The sequence below is a fragment of the Pleurodeles waltl genome, chromosome 12 (genome assembly GCF_031143425.1).
Source record: "Pleurodeles waltl isolate 20211129_DDA chromosome 12, aPleWal1.hap1.20221129, whole genome shotgun sequence".
NCBI classification, from domain to species: domain Eukaryota; kingdom Metazoa; phylum Chordata; class Amphibia; order Caudata; family Salamandridae; genus Pleurodeles; species Pleurodeles waltl.
Window position 1 is genome coordinate 656,194,981 of NC_090451.1, and position 23,290 is coordinate 656,218,270.

At 47.3% G+C, this 23,290-nt stretch overlaps 1 protein-coding gene across 5 annotated transcripts in view; it reads right to left on the bottom strand.

The window, feature by feature from the left end:
• Positions 1-23,290, bottom strand: part of ZNF687 (zinc finger protein 687) — a 252,804-nt gene that overhangs the window by 93,744 nt on the left and 135,770 nt on the right. For all 5 annotated transcript variants that reach the window (XM_069218357.1, XM_069218358.1, XM_069218356.1 and 2 more), the window contains one exon: positions 8,125-8,237. In XM_069218357.1, coding sequence (XP_069074458.1) covers positions 8,125-8,237 — 113 coding nt within the window. The remainder of the gene's footprint in view (positions 1-8,124; positions 8,238-23,290) is intronic.

The following is a 23,290-nucleotide window of genomic DNA, read 5'->3' on the forward strand; positions in this document are numbered from 1 at the left end:
CCATGGTGACAGAGAAACTGGTTTCCCCTGGCCAATACCTGACTGGAAAAACTTACACAGTCACCAACGCTGACAATCAGAGAAAAGTACATCCCATGGCAATGGTTACTTTAGAATGGGGAGGGGTCAATGGCCTGAAACAGGTGGTGGTCTCCTCAAATATCCCAGTGGACTGTCTGCTTGGAAATGACCTGGAGTCCTCAGCATGGGCTGAGGTAGAACTAAAAACCCATGCAGCAATGCTGGGTATCCCTGAACTGGTGTGTGTGAAAACAAGAGCACAGTGCAAGGCACAGGGTGAACAAGTAGAGCTGGAGTCTGGAAGAATGGCCTAGCCTACCAAGAGAACAGGAAAGTCAGTTGGGAAACCAACTGCAACACAGCAAAAGAAAGGGAACCTCTCTTCTCAGGAAGAAGTTCTGCCCTCTGAGGGAACTGAGCCTTTGGAGCTTGAACCTTATCAGGTTGAGCTCTTAGGCCCAGGGGGACCCTCAAGGGAGGAGCTGTGTAAGGGACAAGAAACCTGTCCCTCTCTTGAAGGCCTAAGGCAGCAAGCTGCTGAAGAGTCCAAAGGCAAGAAAAATGGAACACATAGGGTCTATTGGGAAGATGGACTCCTGTACACTGAGGCCAGAGACCCCAAACCTGGTGCCACTAGGAGAGTGGTAGTGCCTCAGCTGTTCAGGAAGTTCATCCTAACATTGGCCCATGACATTCCCCTTGCTGGACATTTGGGACAAACCAAGACGTGGGAGAGGTTAGTCAACCACTTCTACTGGCCCAATATGTCCAACATGGTTAAGGAGTTTTGCCTCTCCTGCCCCACCTGTCAAGCCAGTGGTAAGACAGGTGGGCACCCAAAGGCCCCCCTCATTCCACTTCCAGTGGTGGGGGTTCCCTTTGAAAGAGTGGGTGTGGACATAGTTGGTCCACTGGAACCTCCCACAGCCTCAGGAAATATGTATATCCTGGTAGTAGTGGATCATGCTACCAGGTATCCTGAAGCTATTCCCCTTAGGTCGACTACTGCCCCTGCAGTAGCCAAGGCCCTCATTGGTATCTTTACCAGAGTGGGTTTCCCTAAGGAGGTGGTGTCTGACAGAGGTACCAACTTCATGTCAGCATACCTAAAGCACATGTGGAATGAGTGTGGAGTGACTTATAAATTCACTACACCATACCATCCACAAACTAATGGCTTGGTTGAGAGATTCAACAAGACATTAAAAGGCATGATCATGGGGCTCCCAGAAAAGCTCAAAAGGAGATGGGATGTCCTCTTGCCATGTCTGCTTTTCGCTTACAGAGAGGTGCCACAGAAGGGAGTAGGATTCTCGCCCTTTGAACTTCTGTTTGGTCATCCTGTAAGGGGACCACTTGCCCTTGTTAAAGAAGGCTGGGAGAGACCTCTCCATGAGCCTAAACAGGACATAGTGGACTATGTACTTGGCCTTCGCTCTAGAATGGCAGAGTACATGGAAAAAGCAACCAAAAACCTTGAGGCCAGCCAACAGCTCCAGAAGTTTTGGTATGACCAAAAGGCTGCACTGGTTGAGTTCCAGCCAGGGCAGAAAGTCTGGGTTCTGGAGCCTGTGGCTCCCAGGGCACTCCAGGACAAATGGAGTGGCCCTTACCCAGTACTAGAAAGGAAGAGTCAGGTCACCTACCTGGTGGACCTGGGCACAAGCAGGAGCCCCAAGAGGGTGATCCATGTGAACCGCCTTAAACTCTTCCATGACAGGGCTGATGTGAATCTGTTGATGGTAACAGATGAGGATCAGGAGGCAGAGAGTGAACCTCTCCCTGATCTTCTGTCATCAGACCCAAAAGATGGCACAGTAGATGGAGTGATCTACTCAGACACCCTCTCTGGCCAACAGCAAGCTGATTGTAGGAGAGTCCTACAACAGTTTCCTGAACTCTTCTCCTTAACCCCTGGTCAGACACACCTGTGTACCCATGATGTGGACACAGGAGACAGCATGCCTGTCAAGAACAAAATCTTTAGACAATCTGACCATGTTAAGGAAAGCATCAAGGTGGAAGTCCACAAGATGCTGGAATTGGGAGTAATTGAGCGCTCTGACAGCCCCTGGGCTAGCCCAGTGGTCTTAGTCCCCAAACCTCACACCAAAGATGGAAAGAAAGAGATGAGGTTTTGTGTGGACTACAGAGGGCTCAATTCTGTCACCAAGACAGATGCTCATCCAATCCCAAGAGCTGATGAGCTCATAGACAAATTAGGTGCTGCCAAATTCTTAAGTACCTTTGACTTGACAGCAGGGTACTGGCAAATAAAAATGGCACCTGGAGCAAAAGAGAAAACAGCATTCTCCACACCTGATGGGCATTATCAGTTTACTGTTATGCCCTTTGGTTTAAAGAATGCCCCTGCCACCTTCCAAAGGTTGGTGAATCAAGTCCTTGCTGGCTTGGAGTCCTTTAGCACAGCTTATCTTGATGATATTGCTGTCTTTAGCTCCACCTGGCAGGATCACCTGGTCCACCTGAGGAAGGTTTTGAAGGCTCTGCAATCTGCAGGCCTCTCTATCAAGGCATCCAAATGCCAGATAGGGCAGGGAACTGTGGTTTACTTGGGACACCTTGTAGGTGGAGGCCAAGTTCAGCCACTCCAACCCAAGATCCAGACTATTCTGGACTGGGTAGCTCCAAAAACCCAGACTCAAGTCAGGGCATTCCTTGGCTTGACTGGGTATTACAGGAGGTTTGTGAAGGGATATGGATCCATTGTGACAGCCCTCACTGAACTCACCTCCAAGAAAATGCCCAAGAAAGTAAACTGGACTGTGGAATGCCAACAGGCCTTTGACACCCTGAAACAGGCAATGTGCTCAGCACCAGTTCTCAAAGCTCCAGATTATTCTAAGCAGTTCATTGTGCAGACTGATGCCTCTGAACATGGGATAGGGGCAGTTTTGTCCCAAACAAATGATGATGGCCTTGACCAGCCTGTTGCTTTCATTAGCAGGAGGTTACTCCCCAGGGAGCAGCGTTGGAGTGCCATTGAGAGGGAGGCCTTTGCTGTGGTTTGGTCCCTGAAGAAGCTGAGACCATACCTCTTTGGGACTCACTTCCTAGTTCAAACTGACCACAGACCTCTCAAATGGCTGATGCAAATGAAAGGTGAAAATCCTAAACTGTTGAGGTGGTCCATCTCCCTACAGGGAATGGACTTTATAGTGGAACACAGACCTGGGACTGCCCATGCCAATGCAGATGGCCTTTCCAGGTTCTTCCACTTAGAAAATGAAGACTCTCTTGGGAAAGGTTAGTCTCATCCTCTTTCGTTTGGGGGGGGGTTGTGTAAGGAAATGCCTCCTTGGCATGGTTGCCCCCTGACTTTTTGCCTTTGCTGATGCTATGTTTACAATTGAAAGTGTGCTGAGGCCTGCTAACCAGGCCCCAGCACCAGTGTTCTTTCCCTAACCTGTACTTTTGTATCCACAATTGGCAGACCCTGGCATCCAGATAAGTCCCTTGTAACTGGTACTTCTAGTACCAAGGGCCCTGATGCTCAGGAAGGTCTCTAAGGGCTGCAGCATGTCTTATGCCACCCTGGAGACCTCTCACTCAGCACAGACACACTGCTTACCAGCTTGTGTGTGCTAGTGAGGACAAAACGAGTAAGTCGACATGGCACTCCCCTCAGGGTGCCATGCCAGCCTCTCACTGCCTATGCAGTATAGGTAAGACACCCCTCTAGCAGGCCTTACAGCCCTAAGGCAGGGTGCACTATACCATAGGTGAGGGTACCAGTGCATGAGCATGGTACCCCTACAGTGTCTAAACAAAACCTTAGACATTGTAAGTGCAGGGTAGCCATAAGAGTATATGGTCTGGGAGTCTGTCAAACACGAACTCCACAGCACCATAATGGCTACACTGAAAACTGGGAAGTTTGGTATCAAACTTCTCAGCACAATAAATGCACACTGATGCCAGTGTACACTTTATTGTAAAATACACCACAGAGGGCACCTTAGAGGTGCCCCCTGAAACTTAACCGACTGTCTGTGTAGGCTGACTAGTTCCAGCAGCCTGCCACACCAGAGACATGTTGCTGGCCCCATGGGGAGAGTGCCTTTGTCACTCTGAGGCCAGTAACAAAGCCTGCACTGGGTGGAGATGCTAACACCTCCCCCAGGCAGGAGCTGTGACACCTGGCGGTGAGCCTCAAAGGCTCACCCCTTTGTCACAGCCCAGCAGGGCACTCCAGCTTAGTGGAGTTGCCCGCCCCCTCCGGCCACGGCCCCCACTTTTGGCGGCAAGGCTGGAGGGAACAAAGAAAGAAACAAGGAGGAGTCACTGGCCAGTCAGGACAGCCCCTAAGGTGTCCTGAGCTGAAGTGACTCTAACTTTTAGAAATCCTCCATCTTGCAGATGGAGGATTCCCCCAATAGGGTTAGGATTGTGACCCCCTCCCCTTGGGAGGAGGCACAAAGAGGGTGTACCCACCCTCAGGGCTAGTAGCCATTGGCTACTAACCCCCCCAGACCTAAAACACGCCCTTAAATTTAGTATTTAAGGGCTACCCTGAACCCTAGAAAATTAGATTCCTGCAACTACAAGAAGAAGGACTGCCTAGCTGAAAACCCCTGCAGCGGAAGACCAGAAGACGACAACTGCCTTGGCTCCAGAAACTCACCGGCCTGTCTCCTGCCTTCCAAAGATCCTGCTCCAGCGACGCCTTCCAAAGGGACCAGTGACCTCGACATCCTCTGAGGACTGCCCCTGCTTCGAAAAGACAAGAAACTCCCGAGGACAGCGGACCTGCTCCAAGAAAAGCTGCAACTTTGTTTCCAGCAGCTTTAAAGAACCCTGCAAGCTCCCCGCAAGAAGCGTGAGACTTGCAACACTGCACCCGGCGACCCCGACTCGGCTGGTGGCGATCCAACACCTCAGGAGGGACCCCAGGACTACTCTGATACTGTGAGTACCAAAACCTGTCCCCCCTGAGCCCCCACAGCGCCGCCTGCAGAGGGAATCCCGAGGCTTCCCCTGACCGCGACTCTTTGAACCTAAAGTCCCGACGCCTGGGAGAGACCCTGCACCCGCAGCCCCCAGGACCTGAAGGACCGGACTTTCACTGGAGAAGTGACCCCCAGGAGTCCCTCTCCCTTGCCCAAGTGGAGGTTTCCCCGAGGAATCCCCCCCTTGCCTGCCTGCAGCGCTGAAGAGATCCCGAGATCTCTCATTGACTTCCATTACAAACCCGACGCTTGTTTCTACACTGCACCCGGCCGCCCCCGCGCTGCTGAGGGTGAAATTTCTGTGTGGGCTTGTGTCCCCCCCGGTGCCCTACAAAACCCCCCTGGTCTGCCCTCCGAAGACGCGGGTACTTACCTGCAAGCAGACCGGAACCGGGGCACCCCCTTCTCTCCATTCTAGCCTATGCGTTTTGGGCACCACTTTGAACTCTGCACCTGACCGGCCCTGAGCTGCTGGTGTGGTGACTTTGGGGTTGCTCTGAACCCCCAACGGTGGGCTACCTTGGACCAAGAACTGAACCCTGTAAGTGTCTTACTTACCTGGTAAAACTAACAAAAACTTACCTCCCCCCAGGAACTGTGAAAATTGCACTAAGTGTCCACTTTTAAAACAGCTATTTGTCAATAACTTGTAAAGTATACATGCAATTTTTATGATTTGAAGTTCCTAAAGTACTTACCTGCAATACCTTTCGAATGAGATATTACATGTAGAATTTGAACCTGTGGTTCTTAAAATAAACTAAGAAAAGATATTTTTCTATACAAAAACCTATTGGCTGAATTTGTCTCTGAGTGTGTGTACCTCATTTATTGTCTATGTGTATGTACAACAAATGCTTAACACTACTCCTTGGATAAGCCTACTGCTCGACCACACTACCACAAAATAGAGCATTAGTATTATCTATTTTTACCACTATTTTACCTCTAAGGGGAACCCTTGGACTCTGTGCATGCTATTCCTTACTTTGAAATAGCACATACAGAGCCAACTTCCTACACTAACCTTTCTTCTTTTCAATGCTTGAAGAGCCTTCTGCCATGCTTCCAGACCCAACGGTGGAAAAAAAAGAATCTGAAGATGGCTACCATGCTTGGAAACATCCGGGCGAGGGGGGGGGGGGGGGGGGGGGGGTCTGATGTCCGGAGAGGCCGGATTAGACACCAACTGGTGGTGCCATTGACACCCAACAAAAAGGAAAAAAACACCTGAGAGGAAGGACTACTACTACTACTACTACTACTACTACTACTAGTACTACTACTACTACTACTACTACACAAAGGATTCCATCCCCAACCACTAGATGGTAGAATAATGCACAGCATGTGAATCCAGAAAAGATTCAGGCTGCAAAACTGATGTTACAGTTGCGGCAGGCCTTAAAGGGTGTGTTCTCATATGCTGCACCACATAAGTCATTCTCCTACAACCTTTTTAGTACGATTCAGCTCCCAAATGTTTGACGGCTACAGAGAGTCAGACCATACTGATCTAATTAATACCCAACACTTAACTTACTACTGCCTTAATGGACTACAAAATCCTACTGTTCCCAAATCTGCATGTTTTGTCTCCAGGACTGTGGATCTTCCTAAAGATAATACTTTTAGAACAACTCCCTTGTAAACATTTACCTATTAGAAAGTAGGATCTAACTTTGTGATCACTCCATCACATTTTTATACAAAGAAAGTATACCAAACTAACAGTTAGTGCAGCTACTTCTCAGGGAAACTTTGGTCAACATAGGCATAGATATAATCCTCCAGGATGACTGAGGTCAGGGATCTCTGCTGAAAAAGACCAGTGTGCAAACTACAGGCATGCATTATTCTTCCTCAAGGGGCTCAGTCAGGGAGTGCATTATAAAAACAATCAGTGTTTTCTACTTAGGGATTTTTATACAGACAGGAAGAAAATAAATAAGCAGTGAACTGTTTAAGTGATGTGATGTGATGATGACTAGGTGTTGCCATTATGCCCATATGTTTTGAAGAATGAAAATTACTTCTGGAGGGCCTTTGCTTTTTACCGTCCAGCATACAAATGTGGAGGCAAATTATGAGAGACATGGTGTAGGAAAGTTTGTTTTTATTATTGTGTGTGTCTATGCAAAAATAATTACTACAACAAAGAAAGTGAAGCTAGTAAATATAAAAAAAAAAGATAGGCGAGAGGGAGGTGTGAAAGGTTACAGAATAAGTAAATTGAAGCAAATAGGAAGGTATGGGAAAAAAGGAGGTGGCATGGGAGTGGAAATAAACAATAGAAGTATATGGACAAAAGGAAAGAATGCAAGTGAAAGATAAAGACGAAGGGAAGAGAAGGGGATTAAGCAGGAAACTGAAACTGCACAAGAGAAATACAATAAAAAAATGGGAAAAGTGGAAAAATAAAAGAAGAGAAAGGGGGTAAAATCTGGAACAAGGATGAGAGGACAAGAGGGAGGGAAGAGAAGTTAAAAATAAAACTATAAACTAACAGAGGGTTAGGAAGAAATGGAATAAAACTAATAAAAGGAACTTGAAAAGGGATTTGTGAAGTGGAAGAAACAATGAGATAAGGAAGAAAGGCTAAGTGACCAAAACAGTCAGAAAAAACATGTAAATAAGCACAAAACTGAGGCAAAAGAGAAGAAATGAAAACAGGAAAGACAAGATCAAAGGAAGAAGAAGTAAAATCGGAAGAAATACAGTGAAAGAGGGGGGCAGTAAATGAAGAAAGATCAAGAACAGAAGAGACAAAGGGAAGTAAAGGTAAAAGACATCGCAAAGAAGGAAATTAAGGAAAGAATAGGACAGAAGAGGAACATTTTTAAATGAAGTGGGGCCTGAGAGTATGAGAAACAAAGTTGGAGAAGAAAACAATCTTCAATGACAATGGGAGAAAATGATAAAACGTAAAATCAAAAATGAGAACACAGAATAAGAACAATTCAGTAGGGAAGTAAGAAGCTACAAAATGTAAGACTGTCAAAAGAATGAGCTAGAGGGGAGATGCCAGTAGAGAAACAAACTTGAAGGTAAGCCACAAGACTGGATTGATAAGAGAAAACAAGATAAAAAGAAGGCTCCTCTCAACTGCACCAAAGCATGGCAGGGTACATACCGGCAAGGGTAGACTCGTTTAATCCCCTCGTGGTTTACACGTACGTGGCGCCGCAGGCTGGGAGCGGAGCAGAAAGATCGTTCACAGAGCCGGCATGGATACTTCTTTAACGACTGAGGGAGACCAGAAAAACAAACTGGATTAAGAAGATGTAGAGGCACCATGCCTGGCCTCAACCAGCAAGAAGAGGAAGACGAAGAGCAGACATAATTTCAGGTGGCATAACTGTGGAAGTTGGTGCTGCCGGCTCACTAAACTCTTATCGTTGGTAAAACATTTCCTTAATTTAGCTGTTGCTTATGCCTACAGCACAACTGTCAATGGCGACATTTTCATGTGTGCCTAGTTCCAAAAAGCTTTTGTCCCCGAGTTGTTCAGACTCTACCCACAGCAGTCATACAAGCATGTTGTTGGACTGGTCAAAAGACCCTAAATAAGAGCAGTAGAGATAAAAAAGACTTTATTACTTAAATGACACTGCTGTTGAACAGGCCACCTTGCTGTGGTGTAGGTTCAACAGGGGGTTGTGTAATACTAAGCATCAGGACCACCTGGCATGGAATATGTAGACCTTTTTGTTATATGATTCATTGACCGTCACTATAATTATGTACAGGGACCACACTGTGCCCAACCCAAAACCCTGATGTGGTGCATGACAATAACTTATTAGGCCTCTATAAAGTACCCAGATCAAAATCCACTTAAAAACCAAGGCACAACTACCTAATGGCGACTCCATAGCACACTGCATCTAACTTCACAGTGTGACTTTGGAACCAAAGCTGTTTTCTTGAACTGACTCCAGAGATCACAGCAGCTAAAAACTCATGCTCTGGAGATGCACCATAAAACATGGTGTTAAAAGCAGCCTCCCTGTACTTGTGTACTACACACTCAAAGATCATTCTTTTTTCCTACTCTGTTGTTCTATGGGACCAAATGCAACATCAATATACTTTATGAGGGTTTTGTTTATGGCTCGACTGCAGCTAGGTTCCAACAAGCTCACATGAGAGGGAAACCATTACCAAAAAAAAAAAAAACACAACTTTATAGTCCCCCATCTCTTGCTTTTTTTAGGTGACCAGAATCAATATGCACTAACTTATAGATAACTTCTCCTAAATAATTATTATTATGATATAATATTCACCCTCAGACATTAATTTATTAAAATTAGTTTTGATACATGAACAATAAATTTTTTTTTACATAAAAGGTCTTAACCAGAGTTTGGAAGAGCCATAAATAACCATGTCTTTCTCCCCACCAAATATGAAGTTCCCCTGCCTCACTTAGAAGTAAGAAACCGCCAGGTTTTCGATAGTAGTGCATCAGATTGACCATCTACCGAAAGGCAACTGGGTTCCATTCAAAGATCTGTTCTTCTGTCCTGACCAAGTCCACTATGTCCGCCACTGGGGCTCGCCCAGCATGTATTTTCACCTAAAGTGCTCCCAATGCATTGGAAGGAGCAAAACTGGCCCAATGGTGTAACTGAAAGCTAAAGATATGACTGGTGGCTTGATGGCTGGCTCACTCACCTAGGTTTAAAAGATGCACAAACTGTTCTAAATTAGGTATTCATTGATGGTGCTAGAGTTGAACCAAGCAAAAATAAGAACATTAAAGTTAGATCCACTGAGATAAATAAAAGACAATGCTTCACACAATTCAAAGATACAAATGGTAGGATATTAAACGTATGCTCTCCTCAACTCAAGACATATCTTCCTTCATTAAACACATCGATGGCTACACATAACCTCCCTCTTACGGAAGGCTAGGATTAACAGGTTCCACCCATTATGCAAAACAATAATTCTTTCCACAGCTGAGAGATCACTCAAATTCTGCAATTTCAATTATGGTACCACCAACTCTAAAAGCCATTGTCTTGCAGGGAAGACTCAAGACCATAATTGTAGATGTGGTCTTGTAGAGAATGGTTCTCTCTGGAACCAGGAGACCAGGAATGTTATCTCAGACGCCAGCAAAATAGTGCAATTTAGGACATATAACAATATCCCTGAGCCCTCAGTGTAGGTAAGTACCCTCTTTTTGGCATGGTTACCCCCACTTTTTGCCAGCTGTCAGTGTGTTTTGTCTGTGTTTACTGGGATCCTGCTAACCAGGACCCCAGTGACTGTGCTCTCTACCTCTAAATGTGGTTGTTCCTGAATCTCTGCACCCCACAATTGCCACAGTGGTGCCCCCATGTAAGTCCCTAGTATATGGTACTTAGGTACCCAGGGCACAGGGGCACCAGGGATTCGCCTTGGGCTGCAGCATGTACAATGCCACCCATGGGAGCCCATGCAAAATGGGTCTGCAGACCTTCCATTGCAGCCTGCGTGAAAAGGTGCATGCATCCTTTCACTACAGGTCACTGCACCAGGTCACGGCAAGCCCTCCTAGCCCAGAGGGCAGGGGGCAAGCACATGTGTGTGAGGGCACACCTGCCTGATCAGAGGTGCCCCCCCCCCCCATGAACTTCAACTCCAATCTCCTGGACTTCATGAGTGCGGGGAAGCCATTTTACCCGTGTACTGGACAAAGGTCACTACCTATGTCCAGCTACATAATGGTAACTCTGAATCTGGGCATGTTTGGTATCAAACATGTCGGAATCACACCCCCAATACTGTTGCTAGTATTGGCTGTATGATTCGCTGCACTCTGAGGGCTCCTTAGAGGACCCCCAGCTTTGCTCCTACCAGTCTGCAGGGTTTTCCCGGGCAGCCCTTGCTGCTGCCATCCTACAGACAGGTTTCTGCCCTCCTGCTGCTTGAGCAGCTCAAGCTCCATAAGGCAGAACAAATGATTTCCTTTGGGAAAAGGAGGCAACACTCTCTCTTTGGAAATAGGTGTTACATGGCTTGGGAAGGGTAGCTTTCCCAGGCCACTGGTATGCTTTGAAGGGCACATGTGGTGCCCTCCTTGTTTAAACACTCTGCACCGGTTCAGGGACCTTCAGTCCCTGCTCTGGCACAAAACTGGAAAATGGAAAGGGGGGTGACCACTCCCCTGTCCATCACCACCCCAGGGGTGGTGCCCAGAGCTCCTCCAGGTGGCTCCTTGATTCTGCCAATCCAAGATGGGCAGAGGCCTCTGGGAGCATCTGAGTGGCCAGGTCAGGCAGGTGACTTTACAGCCCCCTCCTGATAGGTGGTCACCCTGCTAGGTGACCAATCACCCTTTGAGGGCTATATCGGGTCTCCTTCTTGGGTGAGTCCCTCAGATTCGACGTACAAGATTCCAGCAGGACTACTCTGCAACGTTTACTTCGACTGCTGGCCACTGGAACCGCAACTGGACTTCACAGGAACCTACAATCTGCAGCTCCAGCGACGCCTCCGCTCTGCAACATTGTTTCTCTGGCTTCTATCAGCAACTGCAACATTTCCTTGCAAGAAGGAATCTCCCTTGGGGTGAAGGAGTCACTACCCTGCATCTGCAGGCACCAACTGCAACGACGACCGGCCACGTGGATCCTCGACTGCAACTCTGCGTGGATCCTGCAACGCACGTGGTGGTCCTGAGTGGTCCAGCTGTCCAAAGTTGGAGATGGCGAGTCTTTGCCTCTCCGTGCAGGACAGTACCACTGTGCACTGCTACTCTTGCAGCTAATAAGGCTTGTTGGCTCTTCTTCCAAGGGATCTTCAGGCTCTGTGTAGCCCTGGCCTCCTTTCCCTGCAATGCGTGGTCTCCTGCCTGCCACTACAGCGATGTGGGACTCCTTTCCAGGTTTGATGAGTGGGCCTCACCGCGATTCCTGTGCCTGCTACCTGAGAGTTGCCTGTGGGGGCTGCATCCACGACTTCTTGCTCTTCTGACTGCTGGGGGTTGCCTGGGACTCCCCTCCTTGGGTTGAATCCCCTCGGACTTTCCTGGTCCCCAGCAGTTCTGCAACTTCTTCTCTGAGACTCTTGCCTTTGCCAGGGCTTGTTGGTGGTTTTTCCACACCACTGACAGACAAACTCTTCTTCCGACGTGGGGCATAGACTGCATCACTCCTGGAACGCCTCCTGTGCTGCATAACCAACTCCTAATCTCTACCGTCGGCCTGGTCCTGCATCTCCAGAAGGGTGGGTGGTGGCTCCTTCCCCAACTGGACACTCCAACTGGAACTAGACTTGGTACCTTTCATTTGAAGGTCCTTTTCTGTCTGGATCCATCTTCTGTTTCTTGCAGTCTTGCTCGTGTCTTGCACTGTCCTTTCACAAACTTTTTCTGTGGGTTTAGGAAAAATCATGTACTTACCTCATCTGTTCTAGTCACGGGGGCACTCTGGAACTTACTTTTTGGGGTTCCTAGTTCCTCCAGCTCCCCTCTACAGAGCCCACTTACCTGGGTGGGGGACTGACATTTGCATTCCATTTTTTTTGGATCTGGTTTGGTCTCTCCCTAAGGTCTCTATTGTTTATTGGTATTTGATGGTTTTCTATTGCTTTCAATGCCTATTACTGAGTACTAAGGTGTATATATTAGTATGTTTACTCACCTGCTAGTAGTGTATGGCCTATATAGTACGAAAATGTCACTTACCCAGTGTACATCTGTTCGTGGCATCAGTCGCAGTAGATTCGCATGTTCTGCAATAGCTCGCCATCTGGTGTTGGGCCGGAGTGTTACAAGTTGTTTTTCTTCGAAGAAGTCTTTCGAGTCACGGGACCGAGTGACTCCTCCTTTTGTCTCCATTGCGCATGGGCGTCGACTCCATCTTCGATTGTTTTTCCCCGCAGAGGGTGAGGTAGGAGTTGAATTGTAGTAATAGTGCCCATGCAATGGAGTGGCTAAGTATGCACCTATTTAAGGTTGAGATGATACATATATAAATAATTGAAGGTAACTTCCAAACTGCTACAGGCTCCCGGGGAGGCGGGTGGGCACATGCGAATCTACTGCGACTGATGCCACGAACAGATGTACACTGGGTAAGTGACATTTTCAGTTCTATGGCATCTGTCGCTGTAGATACGCATGTTCTGCATAGACTAGTAAGCAGTTATTTCCCCAAAAGCGGTGGATCAGCCTGTAGGAGTGGAAGTAGTCTGAAATAATGTTCTTAATACGGCTTGACCTACTGTGGCTTGTTGTGCGGATAACACGTCTACACAGTAGTGCTTGGTGAATGTGTGAGGCGTAGACCATGTGGCTGCCTTACATATTTCTTGCATTGGGATGTTTCCTAGAAAGGCCATGGTAGCACCTTTCTTTCTGGTTGAGTGTGCCCTTGGTGTAATGGGCAGCTGTCGTTTAGCTTTAAGGTAGCAGATTTGGATGCATTTAACTATCCATCTGGCTATACCTTGTTTTGATATTGGGTTTCCTGCATGAGGTTTTTGAAATGCAATAAATAGTTGTTTAGTCTTTCTGATGTTTTTTGTTCTGTCAATGTAATACATCAATGCTCTTTTGACATCTAATGTATGTAGTGCCCTTTCAGCTACGGTATCTGGCTGTGGAAAAAACACTGGAAGTTCCACTGTTTGATTTAGATGGAACGGTGAAATAACCTTTGGCAAAAATTTAGGATTGGTCCTTAGGACGACTTTATTTTTGTGTAGTTGTATAAAAGGTTCCTGTATTGTAAACGCCTGAATCTCGCTTACTCTTCTTAGGGAAGTAATGGCGATGAGAAATGCCACCTTCCAGGTTAGGAACTGTATGTCGCAGGAGTGCATGGGTTCAAAAGGTGGACCCATAAGTCTAGTTAGGACAACATTTAGGTTCCATGAAGGAACAGGTGGTGTTCTTGGTGGTATAATTCTCCTAAGGCCCTCCATGAATGCTTTAATGACTGGTATCTTATATAGGGAAGTTGAATAGGTAGTCTGCAGGTATGCAGATATTGCTGCAAGGTGTATTTTAATGGAAGAGAAAGCCAGGTTAGATTTTTGTAAGTGAAGCAAGTAACCCACTACATGTTCTGGAGTTGTGTGTAATGGTTGTATTTGATTAATATGGCAGTAGCAAACAAACCTCTTCCATTTACTTGCATAGCAGTGCCTGGTGGATGGCCTTCTGGCTTGTTTTATGACTTCCATACATTCTTGGGAAAGTTGTAAGTGCCCGAATTCTAGGATTTCAGGAGCCAGATTGCTAGATTCAGCGATGCTGGATCTGGGTGTCTGATCTTTTGGTTGTGCTGTGTCAACAGATCTGGCCTGTTGGGCAATTTGATGCAGGGTACCACTGATAGGTCTAGCAGCGTTGTGTACCAGGGTTGCCTTGCCCAAGTTGGTGCTATCAATATGAGTTTGAGTTTGCTTTGACTGAGTTTGTTTACCAGGTAAGGAAGGAGAGGGAGAGGAGGAAAAGCGTAAGCAAATATCCCTGACCAGTTCATCCATAGGGCATTGCCTTGGGATTGTTCGTGTGGGTATCTGGATGCGAAGTTTTGGCATTTTGCGTTCTCCCTTGTCGCAAACAAGTCTATCTGAGGTGTTCCCCAGAGTTTGAAATAAGTGTTCAGAATTTGGGGGTGAATTTCCCATTCGTGGACCTGTTGGTGATCTCGAGAGAGATTGTCTGCGAGTTGATTTTGGATCCCTGGTATAAATTGTGCTATTAGGCGAATTTGGTTGTGAATTGCCCAACGCCAAATCTTTTGTGCTAGCAGGCTTAACTGCGTGGAGTGCGTCCCTCCCTGCTTGTTTAGATAATACATTGTTGTCATGTTGTCTGTTTTGACGAGAATGTATTTGTGAACTATTATTGGTTGGAAAGCTTTTAGTGCTTGAAAAACTGCTAGAAGTTCTAGGTGATTGATATGCAGTTTTGTTTGATGTACGTTCCATTGTCCTTGTATGCTGTGTTGATCGAGGTGTGCTCCCCACCCTGTCATGGAAGCATCTGTTGTTATTACGTATTGTGGCACTGGGTCTTGGAAAGGCCGCCCCTTGTTTAAATTTATGTTGTTCCACCACAGAAGCGAGAGGTAAGTTTGGCGGTCTATTAACACCAGATCTAGAAGGTGACCCTGTGCTTGAGACCACTGTGATGCTAGGCATTGTTGTAAGGGCCTCATGTGCAGTCTTGCGTTTGGGACAATAGCTATGCATGAAGACATCATGCCTAGGAGTTGTAATACCATCTTTGCTTGTATCTTTTGTGTTGGATACATGCGTTGTATGATGGTGTTGAAATTTAGAATTCTTTGTGGACTTGGAGTGGCTACTCCCTTTGATGTGTCTATTATGGCTCCCAGGTATTGTTGTACCTTGCGCGGCAGAATGTTTGATTTTGTAAAGTTGACGGTGAACCAGAGTTTGAAGAGGGTTTGTATGATCTGATTTGTGTGATTTGAGCACTCTATGAACGAATGGGCCTTGATTAGCCAGTCGTCCAAATATGGGAACACATGTATTTGCTGCCTTCTTATGTGTGCAGCGACTACCGCTAGACATTTGGTAAAGACTCTTGGTGCGGTTGTTAATCCGAAAGGCAGTACCTTGAATTGGTAATGTATTCCTTTGAATACAAACCTTAGGTATTTCCTGTGCGATGGGTGTATTGGTATATGGAAATAAGCATCCTTGAGGTCTAAAGTTGCCATGTAGTCGTGTAGTTTTAGCAATGGCAATACTTCTTGTAGTGTGACCATGTGGAAGTGGTCTGATTTGATGAAAGTGTTCACTACTCTGAGGTCTAGGATTGGTCTCAGCGTTTTGTCCTTCTTTGGTATCAGAAAGTACAGTGAGTAAACTCCTGTGTTTATTTGTGTGTTTGGCACTAATTCGATTGAATTCTTTTGCAATAGTGCCTGCACTTCTATCTCCAGGAGATTGGAATGGTGTGTTGTTAAATTTTGTGCTTTTGGTGGTATGTTTGGAGGGAATTGTAGAAATTCTATGCAATAACCATGTTGGATAATTGCTAGAACCCAAGTGTCTGTAGTGATTTCCTCCCATGCTTTGTAATAATGACCTATTCTTCCCCCCACTGGTGTTGTGTGGAGGGGGTGAGTGACATGTGAGTCACTGTTTAGTAGTAGGGGTTTTGGGGCTCTGAAATCTTCCTCTATTTCTAGGGAATTGCCCTCCTCTATATTGTCCCCGAAAACCTCCTCTATACTGTCCCTGGTAACTGGACGGTGTCGCTTGTGAGGTGCTGGCTTGTGTGCTCTGACCCCGAAAGCCCCCTCGAAAGGGCGTTTTACGGAATGTGCTGTAATTCCCTCTGCTCTGCGGGGAGTAGAGTGCGCCCATGGCTTTGGCAGTGTCCGTATCTTTTTTGAGTTTCTCAATCGCTGTGTCCACTTCTGGACCGAACAGTTCTTTTTCATTAAAAGGCATATTGAGAACTGCTTGTTGAATCTCTGGTTTAAATCCAGACGTTCGGAGCCATGCATGCCTTCTGATAGTTACAGATGTATTAATTGTCCGTGCAGCTGTATCTGCAGCGTCCATGGAGGAGCGGATCTGGTTGTTGGAAATGGTCTGTCCCTCCTCAACCACTTGTTTTGCCCTATTTTGTAAGTCCTTGGGCAGATGTTCAATGAGATGTTGCATCTCGTCCCAGTGGGCTCTGTCATAGCGCGCAAGTAGTGCCTGGGAGTTCGCGATGCGCCACTGGTTTGCAGCTTGTGCTGCGACTCTTTTACCAGCTGCATCGAACTTGCGGCTTTCTTTATCTGGGGGTGGTGCATCTCCAGATGTGTGAGAGTTGGCCCTTTTTCTAGCTGCTCCTACAACGACAGAGTCTGGTGGCAGCTGTGTAGTGATGAAAACCGGGTCTGTAGGAGGCGCCTTATACTTTTTTTCCACCCTTGGTGTGATTGCCCTACTTTTGACCGGCTCCTTAAAGATGTCTTTTGCGTGCCGGAGCATACCAGGGAGCATAGGCAGGCTTTGGTATGAGCTGTGGGTGGAGGAGAGTGTGTTGAATAAAAAATCATCCTCGACCTGTTCTGAGTGGAGGCTTACGTTGTGAAATTGTGCTGCTCTAGCCACCACTTGAGAATACGCGGTGCTGTCTTCTGGTGGAGATGGCTTCGTAGGGTATGCCTCCGGACTGTTATCTGACACTGGGGCGTCGTATAGGTCCCATGCGTCCTGATCTTGGTCACCCTGGCTGATGGTGGTGTGAGCTGGGGAGTGTGATGGAGTTTGTGCTGGTGAGACGTTAATCACGGTCGGAGGAGAGGGTGGTGGGGTAACTCTTTTCACCACTTTCGGTTGTGGTGTCTGTTCAGTCTGGAACTCCAACCTTCTCTTTCTCCTAATGGGGGGAAGGGTGCTTATTTTTCCTGTCCCCTGCTGTATGAAGATACGCTTTTGCGTATGGTCCACATCAGTTGCTTGTAGCTCTTCCTCAAACCTATGCTTTTGCATTTGGGAGGTTAGCGAGTGCTCTTCTGTATAAGAGCCTGAAGCTGGGTCGATTTCAGTTTGTTTCGGCATCGAAACCCTGTCTGCGTGTTTTTCCGGCTCCGAGGTGACTTTTTTCTTTTTCGGGGCCGAAACCTCTCGGCGTCGATCTGCTTCGGTGCCGCTGTCTCGGCGTCGAGCCGTGTCCACACCGGCATCTCGGTGTCGAGGCTTGTCTCCAGCACTTTCTCGGTCCCGAGAAGGCTGCGTGCCGGTGTCTCGACCGGAGTCGGACGACCTCGGCACTGTTTGGGCCTTTTTCGGTGCCGACGGTCGGTCACCGAATTTATGGGTGGAGCCATGGCCGGATGGCAGTGGCGTCCCCTGGGCCTTGTAAATGTTTCTCTGTGTGGTTTTCGACGTCTTACTCACGGTTTGTGTATCGTCGAATCCTTCGGAGTCTGAGTCTTGGATCGAGAAGGTACCTTCCTCTTCCTGTTCCTCGAACTCCCGTTGGGCTGTCGGTGCGGACGCCATCTGAAGTCTTCTGGCTCGACGGTCTCGGAGTGTTTTTCGGGACCGGAACGCACGACAGGCCTCGCAGGTGTCTTCGCTGTGCTCAGGTGACAGGCACAGGTTGCAGACCAAGTGTTGGTCTGTGTAGGGGTATTTATTGTGGCATTTGGGGCAGAAACGGAACGGGGTCCGTTCCATCGGCGTTCTTCAGCACGCGGTCGGGCCGACCAGGCCCCGACGGGGGATCGAAAAACTACCCCGAAGGGCACCGGAGCTCTTCGATGCGGTGTGGAATCTAAGTACGCCGATCCCGAACGCAACAATACCGACGAAAATCTTCCGAAATTAGCTAATTTTCCGTTCCGAAACTCGGAGCGACAGGAACACGTCCGAACCCGATGGCGGAAAAAAAACAATCGAAGATGGAGTCGACGCCCATGCGCAATGGAGACAAAAGGAGGAGTCACTCGGTCCCGTGACTCGAAAGACTTCTTCGAAGAAAAACAACTTGTAACACTCCGGCCCAACACCAGATGGCGAGCTATTGCAGAACATGCGTATCTACAGCGACAGATGCCATCGAACTTTTAGTATTTATGTCACTAAAAGTACCTTTATTTTTGTAACACTGTGTGGTTCTTTCATGTGTGTAAGTGCTGTGTGACTGGAAGTGGTATTGCATTAGCATTGCATGTCTCCTAGATACGTCTTGGCTGATCATCCACAGCTACCTCTACAGAGCCCTGGCTTTCTAGACACTGCCAACACCTCACTAACAGGGGAGACCTGGACCATGTATAAGGTGATAACACTATAGGTGCTCATCACACACTAGGCCAACTTCCTACAACAATCACTAGATCCTCCCATGTCCCTGATGCTTGTGACCATTGACTCTGTAACCATTCTTGAATGGGTCTCATGTGAAGCCTCGCATGTGATATTTGTGGTATGCATGATGCCATCATTCTTAATAGCTTTGCCACTTTCCTCACTGTCAGAGACTGACCCTTCAGTTATTGGAGAGCTTCCTGTGTTAGCACTTGTACCCTCTTGTTGCAAGGGAAAGATTTCCTTCTTTGAATCATGTCTATCTTTGCTCCCAAGAAAATTATCTGTTCTGGTTTTGGCCTTCTCAAAGATTATGGTGAGCCCTGGTTTGTGTAGTGTTGCCATTATTGTCTTTATGTACTTTTCACACTTCTCTGAATTTGCTTTTACCATCCAGTCATTTAAGTATGGGTAGACATGGATTCCTTTTCTTCTCAAATGTGCCTCTACTACTGCTTGGCACTTTGGCATAAGGTTGGCACCAAGGGTAGTTACAAAGGGCAGTACTTTGAACAGGTAGTGTTTTTTGCTTATCACGAACACAGGTATAATTTGTGTTTTGGGTTCAAGGGAATATGAAGATATGCCTCCTTTAGATCTATAGTTGCCAGGAAATCCCCTTGTTGGATTTGAGGAATAACTTTGTGCAACATTGTCATCTTGAATTTATGTGTCTTCATGAATTTGTTTAGAAAGCGTAGGTCTAGTATATGTTCCAGTGTCTGGTCTGGTTTGGAACCAGAAAATATGTTGGAGTAGATTCCTTGATATTTCTCTCTAGAGGATACTTCCTCTGCTGCATGTTTTTGTAGCAGCTCTTTCACCTCCTTCTGTAGGTATGTTATTTCTTCTTCCATTTGTGTTTTTCAGTGTAGGTAACGTGATGGTGGTGGATGTTTCTCCAACTCTATGCAATATCCATGTTGTAGTATATTGACTACCCACTTGTCCGATATCATTTTCCTACACTCCTGGAGAAAGTTTCCATTTCCTCCCTCTGCTGGTGTTGCACGTGCGTGGATGTTCCAATTTAAGTAGTCACTTTGATGTTGCTGCCCCTCTCGTTGGCAGACTTCTTCCTCTAACTCGTTCCCGAAAGGACTGTCTTTGTGGTATCCAAAGTTGCCACTGTTGTGAAGTTGGCTGCATTGGACTTGAGCAGTTGGCTGCATTGGGCTTGAGCCTTGGAAGCTTTGTTGTGGTGTCTCCCCTTCTTGGTTGCCACCTGAATTTTAGTGCCCCCATAGATTTTGCAGTCTCATTGTCTTTATTTGTTGCAGTGAAGCTGCAGCCTTCCTAAACTGATGCTCTCCTTCGAAGGGATTGTTGACAATATTGGTCTGTACTTCATTTTTGAAGCCAGATACACAAAGCCATGTGTGGCATTTGTGGCATCTAGCACTGATTTTAGGCATGTGTTGGCAGGCAGGTGTTTCATGAGCTCTGCCATCTTCTCCCAGTTCTAATGAGCATATCTGTTGAGTAAGGCATTTCAATTTGCTATCCTCCATTGCGTTGCGGCTCCTCTTACAAACTTTCTCCCCACCATGCCAATTCTTTAGCTGTCTCTGGCTAGTGGGGGGAGGGGGCGGAATATGAATATTGGCTCTGTTCCTGGCTGTAGCCAAGATTATTGAATCCACCACAACATTTCCTTGGATGCATGCTTGGAATGTTTCTATTTCTTTTACACTCTTGAAGTTACTCCTCTACAGGATGCTGGCGCCTTAAACACCTCTCTGCCCTGGTCCATGATGCTTGGTAGCATAGGGAGGTGCTGTACTTGGTTTTGTGTGGGTACCAGTTTTTCCAGCAAAAATCACATTTTTGCTCCTTCTTCTTCCATCTGGACTCCCTACCTTTCAGCTGCTTTCTTGACCAGTTGGTACACATGGTCAGATCACCTTGGGGTGATGGTCTCAGCGGGTATGTGTCAATGGCTTCTTCGGGAGAATCTGCCTCGAGGTCCTGCCATTGATTTTCAACCCCTTCTGACTCTTCCACCTCTTGCTATAATATACCCTGTGACTCTGTCTCTTCCTCTTCACAGAAGAGCTCTTGCTCTTCCTTCTCTGGAGGCTCAGGTGTTCGAGATGGTTTGAGTGCCCCCGCATTTGTCAGCTCTCTCGAACCTTCCATCAAGGATTGAGTCAAGATCCTGAAAGCTTGCAAGGCATTGTTAAACTCGTTCTTTTGTAGTATGGCCACCATATCGGCTTGGAGTCTTCTTTTCTTGCACTCTACTTCGAGTGCATGTTCTTTGACGTCAACAGCTTTTTAAACCATGCCACCCAACTAACAAGCACACAGGCCCATTACTTACAAAATAACTAACTACTTCCCTTTTCAAATCTACTCCTATCGTTTCCATCCCTACCCTAAACTCTACTAAACACACAAAAAATCAAGAGCACAATCCTAACACAACTAACACACAAGAAATTTAACAACAACAAAAATCCAAATAAGATTTTACTAACCTTCTAATTACTAATCTTGGGTTCTGGAGTAGCATGCTAGTCGCCTACAAAAGGGCTTAAATGCCTTGTCAGGTGTCGTAAGCACTATTGAATACATTTACAATAAGGGAGTTTTACAGGCTGGGCCCTAGTAATCTTGTGACACAATATTAACTGATATCTCTCTGAACTCTGCTCCAGATCATAAACTGGCATCAGGGACTTGGTGCCTGTGGACTGGAGACTGGTGGCAAAGGGAAGGTGTTGAAGTGCAGACTGGTGCCAGCTGGGGGCCAGGCAAAAACGTAACTTGTTAAATCAGCACTGGAGCGGGTCTCACCACTGGAAGTCTGACTGAAAGCCCCTTGCAGATCCATGGAACTGAAGCGTGCTTCAGAGGCACCTGCAATAACCGAAAAAATCTAAAGCATTGCTTATCTCAATGCCTCAACCTGCTGCAAAATGGACAATGTCCCAAGTAATTTGGCACACACTAGTTCCACCTATGGAATGGGAACAGAATAAGTCAATGGTGGCATAATAGGGTCTTTGAAAAATCAACTGTATAACCTCTCCCTGGAGAGGCAAGGTGTAGACTCCCACTTAACTTTTGTGTGCTTGCACAGAGACTTGTCTTTCACCTCAGTCTGACAGAAGGACAGTGACCTGGACTTGGGCTGGGCACAGACTGAAACACAATGTTCGATGGCATCTGTCGCTGTAGATACGCATGTTCTGCAATAGCTCGCCATCTGGTGTTGGGCCGGAGTGTTACAAGTTGTTTTTCTTCGAAGAAGTCTTTCGAGTCACGGGACCGAGTGACTCCTCCTTTTGTCTCCATTGCGCATGGGCGTCGACTCCATCTTCGATTGTTTTTTTTCCGCCATCGGGTTCGGACGTGTTCCTGTCGCTCCGAGTTTCGGAACGGTAAAAATAGTTAATTTCGGAAGATTTTCGTCGGTATTGTTGCGTTCGGGATCGGCGTACTTAGATTCCACACCGCATCGAAGATCGAAGAGCTCCGGTGCCCTTCTGGGTAGTTTTTTCGATCCTCCGTCGGGGCCTGGTCGGCCCGACCGCGTGCTGAGGAACGCCGATGGAACGGACCCCGTTCCGTTTCTGCCCCAAATGCCACAATAAATACCCCTACACAGACCAACACTTGGTCTGCAACCTGTGCCTGTCACCTGAGCACAGCGAAGACACCTGCGAGGCCTGTCGTGCGTTCCGGTCCCGAAAAACACTCCGAGACCATCGAGCCAGAAGACTTCAAATGGCGTCCGCACCGACAGCCCAACGGGAGTTCGAGGAACAGGAAGAAGAAGGTACCTTCTCGATCCAAGACTCAGACTCCGAAGGATTCGACGACACACAAACCGTGAGTAAGACGTCGAAAACCACACAAAGAAACATTTACAAGGCCCAGGGGACGCCACTGCCACCAGGCCATGGCTCCACCCATAAATTCGGTGACCGACCGTCGGCACCGAAAAAGGCCCAAACAGTGCCGAGATCGTCCGACTCCGGTCGAGACACCGGCACGCAGCCTTCTCGGGACCGAGAAAGTGCTGGAGACAAGCCTCGACACCGAGATGCCGGTGTGGACACGGCTCGACGCCGAGACAGCGGCACCGAAACAGATCGACGCCGAGAGGTTTCGGCCCCGAAAAGGAAAAAAGTCACCTCGGAGCCGAAAAAACACGCAGACAAAGTTTCGACGCCGAAACAAACTGCAAGCGACCCAGCTTCAGGCTCTTATACAGAAGAGCACTCGCTAACCTCCCAAATGCAAAAGCATAGGTTTGAGGAAGAGCTACAAGCAACTGATGTGGACCATACGCAAAAGCGTATCTTCATTCAGCAGGGGACAGGAAAAATAAGCACCCTTCCCCCCATTAGGAGAAAGAGAAGGTTGGAGTTCCAGACGGAACAAGCACCACAACCAAAAGTGGTTAAAAGAATTACACCACCACCCTCTGCTCACACCACCATGAGCCAGGGTGACCAAGATCAGGACGCATGGGACCTATACGACGCCCCAGT